The 18,399-nt window shown below is 40.1% G+C and overlaps 1 protein-coding gene across 1 annotated transcript in view; it reads right to left on the bottom strand.

Annotated features, from left to right (window-relative positions):
- The window catches only part of LOC139735591 (RNA-binding protein 38-like), a 143,262-nt gene that overhangs the window by 109,254 nt on the left and 15,609 nt on the right, over positions 1-18,399 (bottom strand). Inside the window, exon 2 of the mRNA XM_071646348.1 lies at positions 9,663-9,795. Within this exon, the coding sequence (XP_071502449.1) occupies positions 9,663-9,795 (133 nt within the window). The remainder of the gene's footprint in view (positions 1-9,662; positions 9,796-18,399) is intronic.

Genomic DNA, 18,399 nt, shown 5'->3' with positions numbered 1-18,399 from the left:
CGGTAAAATTTGTTGTCTGAATTAAGAGAAAGGATCGCGGACGACGATTTGGGTTTTTTCACGAGTCTGATTTCTCTTTATCATACAAGTGTATGCTTCTTCACCATAGACAGATGTTGCAACTTTGATGCAGCCGAGACCACAGCAAGACAATAATGGTGCTGGCCGGATAAATAACCTGCAACATTAAGCCGCTTGGTATTGCGTGGTTATCAATCTTTCGATGTTGCCTGAAAATTCCGTTCCACCTGGATTCATGTCATTGGCATGGGATTCATAAATCGTCAATGTTGCGCATGCTCGCAATGACTCCATGCTGCATTCGTGTAAAGCGACTACAGTAGAGTCGCTGGGCATGATTATATGGGGACGAGAGTGGAGGGATGTCCGCTTGAAGTGATGAGATTTTCTGGGAATGTGAACGAGAGTGGGGTCTGACGAGAAAATGAGTGGTCTGGCAAAGACGAGACGACCGCTACTTCGTCACCACCCAATTCCCTCCGCGCGTGGACTTAACCCCGAGATCCCCGATATCGATCCCCTTGTATCAGCGATTTAAATGCAAAAAGAAGTGCATTATTCCAAGGTCATGTGCAAAATTCGCGGTCTCATAAATTCGAGACGCCACCTGTTTCTTGTTGGAAACTCACGGTACAGATCGGACTGCGTGTAAACACTGTTAATCCACGCCAGCATGCCGATGGGGTCCCTCATGTGATGTACCCACGTGACCTTGCCATCCCCCCACGGAGAGTAGGGTGACACGACGAGAACGGGATTCATGTTGTACAGAGGTCAAAGCTGTCGTGCAACTCACATCCATCAAAGCGCAGTTATGTGGCCTGTCTGCAAACGGTCTAGCATATTGAAATTCTTCTTTCGTGTCGATTAAAGAGTCTTACAGATACGTCAGGTCAAACACGGGAGGAAAGCATGCGTCACAGCTTTCAAAACGATTAATTCGTCATTTCCAAAGTGCAACAATTTCAACTGTCTCCTCCAAACAGACGACATGGTCAACTTTGGTCCAAATGTCCACGTGTTGTTTAACAATAGTAACGAGTTCTTATCGTGAGCTTAGAATGCGCCTGACATTTCTACAGATAACTCCGTAAGCAGATTTTATGAGTCAAGGTGAAGTCTTGCAGTCGTAGTTTCTTTAGGCGAAGTAATTAGAGTAGCACTCTGGCGTATCATAAGTAATCAGCGGAACATTTTAGAAATGGCATAAGCTTGTTGACGGTGGGGTAGTAATCTCAGTGATATCTGGATACATTTGTGCTGTTATTGGTAATAATAATCTTGTGGAAATAGTGGTAGTGGTAGAAGTAGCAGCACTTCTCGCAGATGACTTCTTCGTAATAGCGATTAAAATTTGTAAAAGCTAAAAATATTAAAGACAGTACCAATCGTAGTTCCAGAAGTATTATCAATTATCAATTGCAGTAAGAGAATTATAGTAATATCAATAATTGTTACCCAAGCGGCTGTGCTGATGGATTATGGAGTGTAACATTTGAAAGTGTCTGTCATTATGGGGAACAAAGATCATAGAAACATTTATATTTGGTAAGCTTCTTGAAATGTATATCAAGGGAAAGGAGACGGGCCATTGAATTATACAGAACCGTGACGAGGTATACGCAGGTCTTGAAGCCCAGTATGTCCGACGATGAATTAGTGCGCGATAAAAATATGAAGCGTTTATCATACGCACATGCCTATATGGTGCACTTTTGAAAGAAGATCTTCAACTTTTATTGCGAGGACAGGCCGAGTGTATGAAATGAAATTACAAAGCATAACTTTTGTCTCACGTTACGGAGGACCAAAATTCATTGCAGGGGAAAACATTGATGTGGTTAATCATTCGTCGACGTCTGTCTTCTGTGGATGATGAATGCAGGTTAGTAAGGGTCGCTTGGAATAAAGGTCACGTGAGATAACACGGTAACAAAGAATGTTAGAGGACAGCGAACCTTGAAGTTCAAGCTGGTATATGTATATGTATTATATATAATATGTATCTGTATGTGTATATGTAGGCCTATAGTATAGGTATATGTATTTGTATATATCTATGTACTATGTATATGCATAACTGTAAGTATATTATGTATGTATATATATATATATATATATATATATATATATGTATTCATTCAATATAGGTTTATTCACAATAAAACAAGAACATGCAGCTCAAAAGCTGAAATTCTTCATTTTACAAAACACTTACATTTTAATGTCTATGCATTTAATGCATTTTAATGTATATGTATGTATATATATAAATATATATATATATATGTGTGTGTGTGTGTGTGTGTGTCACACCCCATTCTAAAAATCTAACTCAAACATGCCAAGATTGAGTGAGATGTAAAGCAAGTGCTGCTTCATTGTAATACTGAAGTAGTTCTGGATAGGGCTTTAGCATCAAATCACCTGAAACAAGAACAAAGTACACCAAAATGATAATGGTAATAAGAACGATAGTATGATAACAAACATCCGTCGACATAAGATATCTCTATATGAGGTTTCTTTTTGTTATTGTTTTGTTTTGTTTTTTCGCTGAAGGTAACTAAGGCCCTTCTAATCGTCTAATGTATTGCTGCTGAATGAAAAAAAAAATACAAAAGATTTACATACATTGTTAATCATTCACAGATGTCTTTGTCAGTTTGAATTTCTGCAAATGTTCATATACAGCATTATACTACCATCCCAAAATTACAAGTAAAAATATAGGTAACGTAGAATAGCTACAAATCAATATATAAAAATAATATTCCGTGACATTTGTCGAAACCTTTCGATCACATGAGCTGTGGGGCGTCTCCCTGTCAGACCAATTTGAAAAGAGGCATTTTGTGAAAAAAACTTTTGTGGGTGGCTTCCCCCTAATGTTTTCTTGCATGCTTGAGGTCGTTAATACATGCCCGTCTTGTGTTACAACACCCAAAGTCCCTGTGTAGCGCGGAAGAACAAAAAAAAAAAGACACACAGACAACGTACATAACTATGTCCATATCATTTTTCAATTCTCTGAAACGCCCTCACCTCACATAAACCATGCTCTCCGGTAGTGGCCCGAGAGAATTGACGAACTTTTCTATGTCTTTTCGGATTCATTGAGACACATATTCAGTCTCTGACAGGATCAAAGTAAACAAAACAAACAAATAAATTTCGAAAATAACTAATAAAAAATACGTAGACCACCATCAAAATGATAGGGAAAACGCGGCCAACGTTTTGCCATGAATCTCCCGCCAGTAACACGCACCGAATACCTTGGCGCCTACTATATATACGTGACGCGAACGCAAAGTTGCATTTTGCGCTCCACAATGCGAATGAGCGCGCATGGTATTTGCGATGGTGCTAGTATACTTGGGTGACCCGCACCTCGTCATAGTTAATGTTTGCGCATATTTGAATCACATTTCGCCACTGAAATTCTTTTAAATCCAACTCACATACAGGAAAAATGCTGAAAATTCCAATGGAATCACAAGCTCACTGATCGATATCGAAAATTAGCAGCTATCGTCGTCAAACGCGAACGATGCGAAATAGCTGTGCGCTAAGGAAGGGGGCCCGCAACTCGTCACCCGCGCTCCCATAGACAAAGCACGTAAAAGATGCGTGCGGGGACAGTGGTGATACTTATAACACGTAGGGTCCTATTCCGATTAAAATTTCCGATTTTCGCGAAAAACTGTTCGGTTTTCACCAAAATTTGCTTGGCCCTGCCAATTTTCAAGCATACTGAACACAGTCCCGGGCATAAATTTTTGTTTAGTGCGCTTAAAACAATTTTAAGCGGGGTGACGGTATTCGGGCCCCTGACGAGGTGCGGGTACCTCGCTATACAGTGCGCTGTCAAAACTACGGCGTTTAATTATCCGTTGTTTGTATGCATCAGTTTAAGAATTGGTGTTGTGGTGTTATTTTTTTTCTTTATGTGTTTTTATAGTTCCATTGATATCAGATTGGCAAACGCAGACTGATTGATTCCGTCTACACCAACTACCATTTGGAGCACTTAGGTTATAGCTGCTTTCGCAGGTTGGAGAGGGAGAGAGCGGGAATGAGATAGAGAGGGAGCCCACTCCAAATGACCTCAACACCCGAACTATTAGCAGGAGTTTGAAGAGAGGGGCAATTACTCGAATCCCAAGGTGGTACTGATAGGATGGGGTCGCTTGAGGGGGTGATTGGGGATGGGTTAAGGAAAGGGGATAGGAGGAGAGGCGATCATCGAGGAACTCCCCGATTCAACCCGCCTTCTCTTTCTCGATCCTCCTATGCTATTGTTCGAGGCATGTCACATTTTATCAGCCAAGGTTTTCGCTCAAAGTCAACTTGGCACTTATGCCCGCTCATGACCGCAACATCGACACCAGGGCGGTGACGGGAGTGGGGCGAGCCCCGCAGGACTGGCAGGCTCGGCGCAAGGATCCGCCTTTTCCCCACTCCAATGTGAATGACGGTATGATAACAACCGCAACATCAACAACCGTCAAAACATATTGTGTTTTTGACTGTGACTCCAGTGACACTTGTGGCAGCCACACAGCTAATCGTTTCACACCATTTTGTGGTAAACATGATACAGTACACCAATACTCCTTGCTACAATCGCTTTGTTGCACATCATCTGATCAAATCAAATCAAATCAAGTCTTGTTTTGAATAGCACAAATTCGTTCATATGCATCTAATACAACAAATCGATCAAATTAAAAACATATAAACATACATTTTGAAAGAGAGGAGAAAAAATAGCAAGAGCATTGCATATGAAACTATGCATTCAAAAATCATTGCGTTATTGGAAAATGAAAATTTTGAAATGAAGAGACATAATTTGAGTTAAAAAAATATTATAGGAAAATGGCATTTACTTTGTCATTGCCATTGCAGAGAATTTGGAAAACGTTTCTAGTTTTTGATATGCTGATTTCATGACAGTCTTCGTCTCCCTAATAAAGTTTCATCTTCAGGTTCGACAATAAGAGAGAGTCCCTATAGTTTCTCCCACTCTATGACAAAATCAAAGTAATCCAATGAAATATATCTCCTTTCATATCTCTCCTATCAGCCCTCCCCGTTAACATTTGACTCAAAGGAATGGAAGGAGAAGTGGAGTCTCTTCATGTGTCCATGTGTGTGAGAGAGGGAAGAGGGGAAAACAACAATAGAGGAGGAAAGATTGAAGGAGAGCGAAGAGGGATGAGAGAAGATGTTGGTTCCAAGACGTATTGGGAGGATTTCTACCGCTATCCGCACCAGACATTCTATAGAGACAGCATGACGCACGTGCAACACGGGCACATTGTTGCGCCACATATCGTGTATTTATCTAGTCATCCAATCATATGCCGCGAAATTTGTCTCATTTTGTAAGCCGTTCTCTTTCGGATGAAGACTGCTCATAAGTCAGTGACAGAGTATCTTCCCTTTGGTCTCCTAACTTGGGGAATGCTTTCCAATCCTATCCCATACATAGCCCTCAATTGTTATCATTTTGTTCTATCGAAGTAGGTATACTCTGCCTCCCTGGTCGGACAATAAGTGTGGACTGATCGAAAATGAGACCGGAGTAGAAAAAAAAAAGCAACGGCGTTTGATCGGTTTTGAGCCCGTCCAAGGTCCGCCTAGATTCGGACCTGGAGAACGTGGTTTCCGTGAAGACAGACAGTTTGTCGACAGGAGGTGTTTGCACGGAACGTTGCTATGGACGCGAACACGTATTGACGAGCAGTAGTTCATTGAAATCTTAACCGTGCGCGAACTAGTGCAACATCTGATATTTACTCTGCGGTTTAGATTGAAAAAAAAATGGGGGAAAAGACTCGAGAATAGTGCCTTTCGTATCCAATCTTGTGACCGTTTAAAGAAGAAAGGGTTTTGGATTACGTCTCGTTCTCGAGTGGATTGCGAGGTACAAAATTATTACAAGATAATCTCCTCATTGAGTTACTTTTTTATCTTTAATCCATCGGAGGTCAGGAAACCAAGATACTGCCTTGTTGTTGAGGTTTGATTGGTGTTGAACTGAGGGAGCAATGGTAGGAGCGGAAAAGATCGACGACAAAGAAAGAGAGAGAAAAATATCTTGATTTTTCTTTGAGCACTATGAACCCACTTGTGTTCGCAAACCTCTGCTCACAGCTCCCCCCCCCCCCCCTTCACCAGTTCTGTCGTCCCGTTATTTGGGAGCCCCTCTGAACGAGGGGAGTTGGACAAAAGATGAATAGAGGGGAGACAAGGTGCTGGGATTCTAACAGAAGTCTTACATGGCTCTACCAGAAACAGATCGGATTATTTACCCCTCCTCTGGACGAAAGAATGAGTCGCATTAATTAGAGACCAGAAAAAAAAATACAGTACATTGAGATTTCGACCTGGGGTTATTGTCAAACAAGAGGGTGCTTCTCCGTGGGTAGGCTCGGCTCTATCAGGGGAGTAAGGTTGAACAGTGGAGAGGGGATGGAGAGAAAATGACAACAACAACAACAACAAAAAAGCGAAAAGGGAAGGGTAATGGGATATATCCCCTAGACGATGTTTCTTCACTATGATTATTGTGCATGTACATGTAGGGTTTCAGAAAATGGAACTGTTCCGTCTGAACAGACAATTTACTTTGTTGTTACTGTTGTTGTTGTTGAACAAAGGGTAAGAACAGGTTGGTGAAATGGGTGCCAGTATTTATAGATGATTCTTCTTTCTTTCTTTCTTTCTTTTTGTTCCTCTCTTTATTTCTTTTCCAGGTGTGTAACCTCTTCCGACACGACAAAAGTCGAATGATTGATTATGACTTTGAAATGTGAATTTGAACCGAGCAGTGCTTTGATAAACAGCCGCCTTCCGCTGTGAAAAAAACAAAAACAAAAACAGAGAGCAAAAAACCAAGAGGGGGTATTCCCGAACGCTGTTCATCGCACCAAATTGTTGGTATGACCGAATGACTGGTAGTCATGTCCTCTTCACATAACGTTACGCGAAAATTTTTTATTGCGTTTTTTAATAATCATTTACAATATGAAGGCACTGTCAAGTTAAACGGGGGAGGGGTCGACGTACAATGACAGTCCGTGTCACTTAGCATCCTTTTCTCCCCCTTTCTCTGGTCCAACGAACTTGAAATGCGATATGACATAAATTTTATAGCAGAAAACGTTGGCATGGTGACCAGAAGGACCGCATGTGCAGAAGACTCACAGGTGTTTGAGTGTGTGTGTGTGTGTGTGTGCATGTGCTTGGTTAATGACCCCTCTCGACATAGAAAAGAAGAAGAAAGGAAGAGAAAACGGTGAGAAAAGGGAAGGGTAAATCTTTATCCCCCAAGCGTCTGAGAAGTATGAAATCAGCATTCTGAAACATTAATTGTGTGCCACTCTTGGGAGGTAATACTGATAAAGTGGAGCTAACAATAGTGCTGTGTTGGGGTTGCCATTGTCACACGATAAGAAACCGGATCTACAGCGACTTTACGTAGTAAACACACCGTGGCGTAACAAAGATATCATAGTTGAGATAAATCGCCTTTCATCTACAATCAACGCGCACCTTTTCATCCGAAGTGGGAATCCGAATAACTCTCTGCTTTCAGATCCCCATCGCCTATACATCAATCTCTTAAGGAAAATTTATTTTCAAACTTTAAATTAAGTCAGGAAACGAAATAGGGGACTTTTTTTAACTAGTTCGCATTATCTTATTAGTCCCACATCGTTAATATCCTTGTTGGTGCTCATCAAGAATGGTGTTCATCAAGTGTTGGAGACTTCAATTACATAAGCTGAGGCGTGTTTCTTGCTTTGTTGAGTTTGTGTTAAACATGAAAATAGGAATTTTTGTCTTTGTCCCGCCTCACCTTTCTTTGTTTGTCTATAATCCATCAGACCGCTAGTAATGAAAAAAAAATGAAAAATGGCGCCTGAAATTAGTTTCCGCCCTGTCATGGCTAATGGAGTGTGACTATATATCTCTCGCATTTGTTGCAGTTTGTGTGTGCGTTAAAGTTCCATCTGCTATCGTTTGACTAATTGGTCATTCTGAGTGGATGCGTACCTGCTCGTTTATGTGTGTGTGTGTGTGTGTGTGTGTGTACTTGCATGTTGTCCTTTCTGAAAAAAAAAATAGAAGTAGATTAATCACCGATAGTGGAGTGGCCTTCGATCATAACGGGTCTGCGTACAGCGGGCGAGGTCAGAATAATTAGTGTAAAAATATGCACCTACCATCCTGAAATTGGATGACAACAATTCGTAATTCTAGACAGACATACTGTTCATATATATGTATATATATATCCCAGTACCTATATACCTCCCTTGGGTGACCTCCTTCCCCGTGTATCGTGTTATATGGTAACAAAATTGTATGAGATGGCAAATTAAGTGGCAAAGCGCCATTTTGACGATGTCATGTTAGGGGAGTTTGTTCGTGGTAATGTGCTGAATATCTCATTCCCCCGCTGACGCCGAATGTCCCTTTTCTCTCCATGTATTCATTTATCTTTCATAATGTTCTTTTTTTTTCTATATATATGTGTGTGTATATATATATATATATATATATATATATATATATATATATACATCTGAAATATATTATACATATATTCATATAAACGTGTTTGTTCAACTATCTATCCGTTTGCACATTATGTCTATCAATTTCTCGGGTGATCTCCACTAATGCGAGGAGGCGGTGCGTATATTAATGCACACAGGTTCAGTCGCACGACGTATAGAAATAATCACCTATAGGCTGAACACAGTGCATTAAGCCCATAAAAATATACTGAAGAGAAGAAGCTCGCTTGTATAAGATGTGCGCCTAGCTTCGTTTCCTTCTCCTCGATGAATTTTTCGTGGAATATTGATTCGAAATTCAATAATGTTGTCTGCTGTGCTAAACTAGCAATATGTATTCCAGATGTGACAGTGTTGAACTCTAAACGAGGTTGCTGGTTGAAGAATAATGTCGTGCGAGCTTGGCTTGCGCCTTCCGAAACCTTCTTGCCCGCGCTTTCTTTTAATTTGGCGGGAAATCTATTAGCATTATTTCTGTAGCACTCCGTGTTTTGGATTTTTGTTTCAGCGTATTTGTGTCTGTGTTTAGAATTTTATTTTCGTCATTTGTGCCTTTTGTGTTCATCGAGATTAAATTTTGACGAGAAACTGTCTTCATGTGTGTTCATTTCCGACAGTTACCGTGGAGTCTTGACAAATGTGTGGGACTGAAAATGCTTATGCGCATACTTAACACACCCTATATTTAAAAACTTTGTTTGAAACAAAGGCAGAAAACCAAAACAAAACGGGTATATGTGTTGCATTTCAGCACTCGCCTAAATGCAACTTGATTTTCTGTCCGACGTCAGAAGATGAAAGTGTGATATTTGTAATAACTGATGTGGTCTGCTTCAGCCCCAATACTTCAATACTTAAGCAGCACAATAGAGATTATATACGAGATTAGATGTTCACACTTTTATCTTGCCTTGATCCTTATCGACTAATCCACGCGTCCAAATGATTTAAGATGCATGTTAGATTTTTCACGATCTATCTTTCCTCTATTCCTCTCTCTCTCTCTCTCTCTCTGTTTTTTTTTTCGTTACCATGGTAACTTACCACCGTTTGCTGTGGGGTTATTCCTGGGCTTGGCTCCAAGGAAGGCCAGATTCACGTTTGCTTTCCTGCCGTCGATGATGGGGTTAGCTTCTTTCGTCGCTAGCTCGGCTTCCCGCTGGTCTGACATGGTAACCTGGGCAACGAGACAAGTCCAGAAAACGTTAATGATAAATAATGATGAAAGACAACATTACGAATGAAACAAAAAGTCATAACGCTTCTATTATCAGATGATTAGATGTTTAGGCCTACGTCTTCAAACAATGATTATCGCAACTATGAAAACTATGATGTGACGTTAAAAATGAGCGTAGTCGAAACAGTAATAATATTATAACCATTGTTATTCTCATCATTGTCATTATTATTATTACTACTATCATTACCACTATCATCATCATCACCATCATCATCATCATTACAATCACCATTATAATCAACATTATTACCATACATAACTGTCATAGCCATCAATGAAAATCTTATTCTATATAATGTGCACTATTTTTGCCCATTGAGGTGAAAACTGCTTTGTCTGTACCATGACGCTACATTCTTGAATGGGGAGGGTGTGAAGTCGTCTGTTTTAGAAATAAAATGCCTATCAAAAATAGCAGGCGTTGGATGAAGGGGGTTGTCGATATTGACACATTGGTAAAGACGGCCACAGTGGACCCCCATCTAACTGCTACAGGACCGTCATTGTAAAACGGCTCATATGCATTCTAATGGTGACGCTTATTTTGATAGATATTATCATCTGTATTACATTCATCGCCATGCTCTCTTCGGAGGTAGATTATTCAACAAGATTAAACCATTTCCATTTGCCCATGTCGAATTATCATAACAATAGAGGATATAGATGCACGAAGAGCAGTCTTCCGTGTAGTGAAATGTTTGTCAGACCTTCATTATTATTTCCCTCTTTCTTTCTTTTTTGTTCCCTTTCTTTTGTTGCTTTTGATCAATCTTTCCCGTGACGTCCTAATAAAAAAAAATGTATCTCATTTATCCCCCCCCCCAAAAAAAAAGGTCCCTTAAAGGTCGACGCATCAGTGTGGTTACGAAACAAGTACTGCAAAATATTGTTCTTGTTCCGGGTGCGTTGCCATGGTATAAGAACGCAGTAAACCAAATCATCTGAGGTAAATCGTGCAATCTCATTGAGGAATGCAATTGTTTGAACTATTCCTTGTATAGAGATCTTTTCAAAGTGTACATCTGCTGCCGACAATTTGTGTATAGACAATGTGTAGCATTTGATATATAGCACATTAAAGAACCACTGTGCCTTTTTTTCCCTCATTGGTCAAAGGTCATTTACGACGCACGCGAAGGGCATTTCGCAAACCCCGTCTGTCACTCAAATGGACAGCACGCGCGAATAACCATTGTAATGTTTTTCCCCCATTTTGTCGACACGCCTTATTCCTCCATGGCACTCGCGAATTGATGAGGCGTGTGAAGTGTGAAATTATTCATTGATGAAATTCCTGTCAGTTAATTATGATGATGGGTCTTATTGTTCTCACTAACAGGTGGCATGCTATATTAATCCTGTTGTTCTCAACATCCGGATAAGTAACTACGTAAGACCTCACAGTCGATAGTCACAATTCGAAAACAGCAGTGGTTGCGTACACACACACGCGCACACACACACACACACACACACACACACACACATACACATACCCAATGCACGGGAGTGTCCTATATTTTTTAAGAAGTCCCCAATACCGACGCAAATCCTGATGGACCCCATTCGAGACAGCTGGTGACAGCTTAAGACTGTAACGCTTCGTTTCATACTTACAATACGAAGGTCTTGCATTATTTTTTCTTCTTTTATATCAAGCGTTACAGCGTATGCACAAAGTACACCTCGAGCAATGTGGCGACGAGAATTTTATTTTTGTTTGCGGTTTTTGAAGCCACCGTAGACACCTGCGCATCCTATGACCGAAACAGGTGAGGACTACGCATGATGGACGAGAATCCTTCTTGGTTCTTGACCTACGTCTTCGGCTACCCAGCAATAGAAAGGCAAGAAAAAAAACAACGATAGTCCACACGCGTTAAGGAAAAATACAGCCTCCTAACTTTACGCACTGCATGAGGGATAAAGCTATATGAGCAGTCACACTTTATGATTGTACGAAATGTCGTATGAATTTCTTTGAGGGTATTTAAACGTTGCAATGAAAATCTGCGTTTCCCTACAAACTATTTGCACGCCAATGTGAGCGCGAGATGTTAATTTTCCTTGACTTTAAGTGGCAACAATGGACTTGATGGTTAATGAAAATTGGAAGAGAGAAAACTACTGTGCGTTGACTTGTCGCCGCGTAATTTGAACATGCTTATATCTCATGCAGGGAACATGATAGGCCTACTTGATGTTCGGGCAAAACTGGAGTTACATGTAAATTAAACTATTTCACTTCACGCCCTTTCCATGTGGATAAAGTTGACGATGTCAAATTTTGCTGAAACCGATTTTAATCAAAACTCAGTAATTTCCAAGTCATATAGACAAATATAATTTTGGTTTTGCAAGGTTTTGTGTTTTCTAATTTTGTTCTTGTGTTTATTTTTGTTTGCTTGTTTGTTTGTTTGTTTGTTTGTTTGTTTGTTTTAAGGTTGATCGTGTATATATGAATTATATAAAATGATAAGATGGCGTGTTGAATGCTTGTGATGGAAAAAAGGGCCCACCTATGTACCTCTGCCACATTCCTCAGGAAGCAAGAGGTCGTGTTTATTCACAGCACATCTGACAGACCAAATCATGAATCTCGTCTCATCATCACCTGCTATCGGAGATGAAAAAGCATCGACAAATGTTGTCGAGGAATGGAAAAGAAAAAAAAAAACATAACTTTATTTCCCCGCAAAAGCCCCGCATTAAAGCCTCTGTCACGTCATTCACGCTGGCAGCTAACTACGGTCCACAAACCAAGATGCTACTTTGCGAGCCCCGAGGGTTAAAGGGATGAAATAGTTTCGGTTGAGAAGGGGCTTCAGGTTTTTAACGTTTTTTTTTATGATGAGTTTTTGAGATAGTGAGAAACCCCTTATGAAATATAAAAGAACACAGAATTCTAGGAAGAATTCAAAGTTTAGTTGATGAAAATTATTGGGTTTGTAATGGCTGAGATACCCAAAACAAAGCAATCCTAGTAAAAGGTGGCACAGATTTTTCATTCCCAATGTTTTGTTTCACTTTGTCTTTGGATATCTCGGGCATTTTAAAACCGATTTCTTCAAACAAACTTTTAGTTCCCCTTAGGATTGTATGTTCTTTAACATTTCATAGAGTGGTTTCTAAAAAAATGTGGCAAAATGTTATAAGCTGAATCCTCATCTCAACCAATACTGTACCATCCCTTCAAAAGGAACCTTAACTCCATGGACTTCGGTGGACATGAGATACCCGATATTAAATGAACGAAATGGTGTAAGCTTCAACGAAAGTGGTTAAAAATGACAGTTTGTGAAAATTGCCTTTACAAAACTTATTTTGTGAGTATGTGCGTATGCGCGCGCGTGTGTGTGTGTGTGTGTGTCTTCTGTTTAACACTTTCTGTACGGGGACTTATGGGCAATGTGTGGGCCTATTAGTGCTATTTTCCCGTGTCAATCGCACCCATAGCACACAAAGGTTTAATCAAGCAAAACTGTGACGTCACAGTGACAAAATTCGGAAAGGACGTGATGTCATCACAGCATTTGAACTCTGATAATTTCTTCTTCTCTTTGATGACGGGGCAACGACAAAAAAAAAAAAAAAAAAAACATTCCCCATAATATGTCCCCTAAGCACAATGGTATCTTGTTGGGCCATTGCTTGCAGACGCCACTTACACTATGATAGCATTGATTGATGAAGTAAGAAGCAAGCTGAAGTGTTACTGGAATGACTTTAAATCGTTGACGTTGTGATTATTAAAGTGCTACGAGCGCGTCGAAGTCAAATGGGTGTCATATATAAAGTGACACCGGGTCTTCCAGAAATCAAGACTATAGAAAAGATATTCCCAATTGTGACGAAAGCGCGTCCGATGTGAAACTATCAATTTACAACTACACCCACGAGAGAGATTTAGGGGCCAGTTTATGTTTGTGTTTGCTTGTGTACAATCGGGGAAAAAATGTCGCATTATTTATTTTTTTTTTTTTTGTCCCTACAGACGCGCATAAGTCAGTTTGGACGTGTGTCACGTTCTGCGTTTGTCGCCTGCACTGCAGAAGAGGCGAGTGGACGCACGATTAACCCTCCTATGACCACTACCCTAAAGAGCAAATATATATACATATATATGTATATATATATATATATATATATATATATATACATATATGTGTGTGTGTATATATATATACATATATATATATATATAGGCCTACATTTATATACATATAATATATATATATATAATTATATATATATATATATATATAGGCCTACATTTATATACATATAATATATATGTATATGATGTGTCGCCCACGGCATTGAAAGAGTGAGGAAAGAGAGGGAGAGAAGGAGAGAAGAAAAAGAGAAAAAGGGGCAATATACTGTCTTGAAGTCCAATGAACTGTCTCCGTATACTACCGACATTGTATAATTCTTAGAGCTCATTTCGTTTTGCCGCGGGTGAGCCAGTTCGGGCCCTAATATTATGAATTCTATCCACGTTGCCGAGAAGAGGGTAAATGCCGAGTTGAAATTAAATCTCGCTGTTTCTATCTCTCCCTCTCCCTCTCTCTCTCTCTCTCTCTCTCTCCCACACACACACACACACACACACACACACACATATGATTAGGAACACACTCTTGCACACACAACATGCATTAACACAAACAAACGCACGGACTTTCACACATACCTACACACAAACCACGCGCGGGATGGCATAGCTCAGCACTATGATTACTTAAGGTTGTGCGGACTTCGAAATTACGTTAAATCTTGCAAAAATTAAATGAAGACAAAAAACCCTGTGTTATCACACGAGATGCTCTTGGCTTTGGGAATATTTCCTTTTATTTGGGGGGGGGGGGGGGAGGGGCATGATTCATTGTCTTGATCGAATGAGGGGAGGCTAACTGTATTCTTTCATCGTTATTCGATCAAGCATCAGTTCCTATTTTAAATCATCACTGCTGTACCTTGGTCATCATATGAGAAGTGGGGGAATTTTTCATTTTAAAAAGTTCGGCTTGTGGGAACGTTGTTTTGCTCCAAACAGCTCTTGGGAAAGGGCGTGTCATTTGACGATGCGATGAGCGATGGGGAACATACTGTATATCATTTCCTTCTATATCATCATGTGAATTCTATGAAAAACGGCTCGCTCACCCTCATTTGCATATTGTACCCATGAGTTCAGGACAGGTTCATTGCCATTGGGATTTACATGGTAAAGTTCGCCATGAATGAAAACACCGGGTTCACGGGGTCGAAGGCGAGACCTGGTTATTACGGAATTTCGATTTGACCTCTACGTGGCGACTTGTACGTGCCGATATTTAGCGCCTGCGCCCAAAAACAAATAGAGATTGCCCGCGCTGAGCATCACTCTGAATGTAATAATGAAAGTCTCTGAGAACGTTGCTGCGTTTGAGTCATAGTTCGAATATTCGTAAAACCGTGGAAAATACGTCTGAAAGGTGAGAAGTACTTACAATTGTATATAGGCCTATACACACAATTACCATCATCATTATTATTATCAGTAATATTAATCTTCCTACAGTATATGATCAAAATCATCAACAACATGAGAATCGCTGTTGTGGTCATTACTTTTTCATCATTATCATTACTTTCTTCATCATTATAAATACTATCAAGGTAGTGTTGTTGCTCTTGTTGTTGTTGTTGTTGTTGTTGTTGTTGTTGTTGTTGTTGTTGTTGTTTACAGACAAGAGGTGTGACAGCTGTTGATGTTTGTAAGTAACCTCCTTAAAGAGTTAAAAACATCAGCCCCGGTAACTTGTCTTTGAGCACTGATTGCCTCCTTAGCGGTCATTCGTTCATGCTAAAACTAAGTATATAGAGAAGACATATTATTATTGTGCGTGAGTTTGTAGGTGTGTTTGTGTGTGACGCTGTTATTCTGTAAGCAGCATTATTAACCTACTGCTTACAAGTATGAAAGGGAAACAGTTAATGAGGATCTCGGAATGTCGTACTGTGAGCATGGTGAGGGTTCGTTTCGATAATAACATTATCATTCATAGCAAAACTTTGGGTGAAAATCGAAATCGCGTGCTAATTCACAATGACGTATTCTGCGTCTCATTTCCTCTCAAAGATCCGTCGAAACACACTATACCGAATCGGCAAAAATATCCTTCTATGAAAAAAAAAAAAAGAAGAAGACATAGTTGTTGGAAACATGTTAACCGGAATCGTCATTCGTGAGAACAAAGAGGCACTATTTTTGGCAGAAATTTGAAAACGACCACCACGAAAAAAAAAAAAAGGAGAGCAAAAGCAATCAAAGTAATTCCCAACATAATGAACGTGACGCAATACTAACGGAACTGCTGGGGGAAAAAACGTAGTGTGTGTATGCACGATCGCCTGTTATTGTATCAAGCGCAGCCACACTAATGCTACATAATTCTTCTATTCAGAGCCATCTGAAAGAAAGGGGGGGGGGGGGGAGTCATCGCCAGCAACTCTTAAGAAGAAGAAGAAAAAAAAAGACCATTCCGCTCTCATAATGAGCACGATGATACTTCTTTTATGAGCGAAGATAATTCGGTTCTCTCATCCCATCTCTCTCCCTATCTCTCCCTCCCTCTATATGAGTGTGTGTTATCTGTCTCTGTCTCTCTCTCTCTCTTTCTCTCTCTCTATAATTTATGTCTCCTTCTCTCTCTCTCCCAATCATCTCTTCTACAAGGATGCCATTTCACTACGTCTCTGAAGCACACGCATCAGACGTGCATCCTATCATGTTTACATTCATCCTTTCTTAAAAGAAAACTGCAAGTAAAAAAAAAAATCGCAAAAAAAGGAAGCACCTATCTTCTTCCATTCTTCATCATCAATCTCAGCAGCGTCCCCCCCCCCCCATCATTCCTTTCGTGGTTTTTTCTTTCTTTCTTTCTTCCTTTCTGGTATTTTGATCAGAGGACAGTCAGAGGACAATCAAAAAAGGGGAGTTCTCATTTGCAAGCAATCATCAAAAGTGCTCGAAGGGTTGGCTAATAACTCCGGGATTGCGATACAGTCCGTGCCGCCTTATGCTCTTCTTTCTCCTTAATATACAAAGACCACAGACCCAGGAGGTATATAGAGCTATAAGGGTGCACTAAGATAATGGTCCACTCCAACATGATTCTTCCTTGCACCCTCCGCCCCCCCCCCCCCCCTTCTCCCCTACCCCCAGCCCGATAATGCGGAGGTAATCGTCTGATGAAATGATGTGGATATCAAGGAGCATGTTGTCTGTGGTTGTTTTGTTCTGGTCGTTTCTGCTCTTTCCTTCTTTCCTTTCTTTTTTGTTATTGTTGTTCGCATTATTCCTGTTGGAGCAAAACCTGGCCTGCTCTGTGTTGAATCCATCTGCTGCATATTTCTCTTGCATCGGATGGACAGATGGGTATCGCTTGTAAGGTTGCGCAGTGAGAGATACGGAGAGGGGGAGGGAGAGCGGGGAAAATAAAAGACCCGAAAGAAAGAGTATATTCCTCCGTGCCCCTACTTTATGAGGACGAGCAAAATTGGCCCGGAGTCACAAACGAGCGGCGTCGACGTGAGGAGAATGCAGAAATTTTCGATCCTTTCTTTTCTTATATTCAATGTCTTCCTATAACGGCAAAAATATTTGATAAAACAAACTAGAACACAGAAAACCCAAATGTGTACATCGATGACAGAGTATCATATAATGTGTTCTTATTGTACGTATATACAAATTCTACATATTTATATATCATGTATATTGATACACCTATGACAAACAATTAACGGACAAATAGGCATTTAAGTACATTTTAAATACACTCAAACATTGTAACTTAACCACGCTGTGGTAAAATAAACACTCTCATAGACTATAAAGTATATCCGATTCAGTGTACGTGCGGAGACAGAAATCTGCTTAGAGCGCTTATCTTGTCGTAAAATATTTAACAAAGGCGTATCCCGTTGGTAAATTACCAAGAAAAAGGGAAAATAGAAAAGAATATGGTGACGATTAAGTCATTACATTAGTTTCAAAGGTAATTGAATAAGTCTAAGTACATTTGTACCTCCGCAAATCAGGCATCTAGCTCTTGTACAATGAGAAAGTGTCATTATCGGAACAAATTGACTTGTTCAACAAATCACTTGTAATCAAATTATTGGAGGAAATACGGACCTATTGCCACACTTGAACTTCATCATTTTGTTTGATATCTCTGCGTATACTTGGCAGGTTCACGAAAACAGACCTGATTTGGTTGGATGTCAAACAAACGCCGTACAAAATACGACAAAATTGTCCACACCCATCATTACCGTGCGTGGATATATGCATGTTTATAGAAGGCATATTGTGCTACGCATGGGGCAAACATTAATTATTCATGTGTTATAGCTGTCATGAAGTCGAGTCGACCTATCGTGTGCGAATGCTCACACACTTTATGACTTTTAAAGCGCCAATCCACGCCATATGAACTTTGACCTCAGCAAGTCACATCAGACAAAGAGAATGGTTGTGAT

This window comes from Diadema antillarum, unplaced genomic scaffold (assembly GCF_040938485.1).
Source record: "Diadema antillarum isolate AM-2024a unplaced genomic scaffold, OU_Dant_1.0 seq00000586_RagTag, whole genome shotgun sequence".
In the NCBI taxonomy this organism is placed as follows: Eukaryota; Metazoa; Echinodermata; class Echinoidea; order Diadematoida; family Diadematidae; genus Diadema; species Diadema antillarum.
This window is presented reverse-complemented; position numbering and strand designations above follow the sequence as displayed.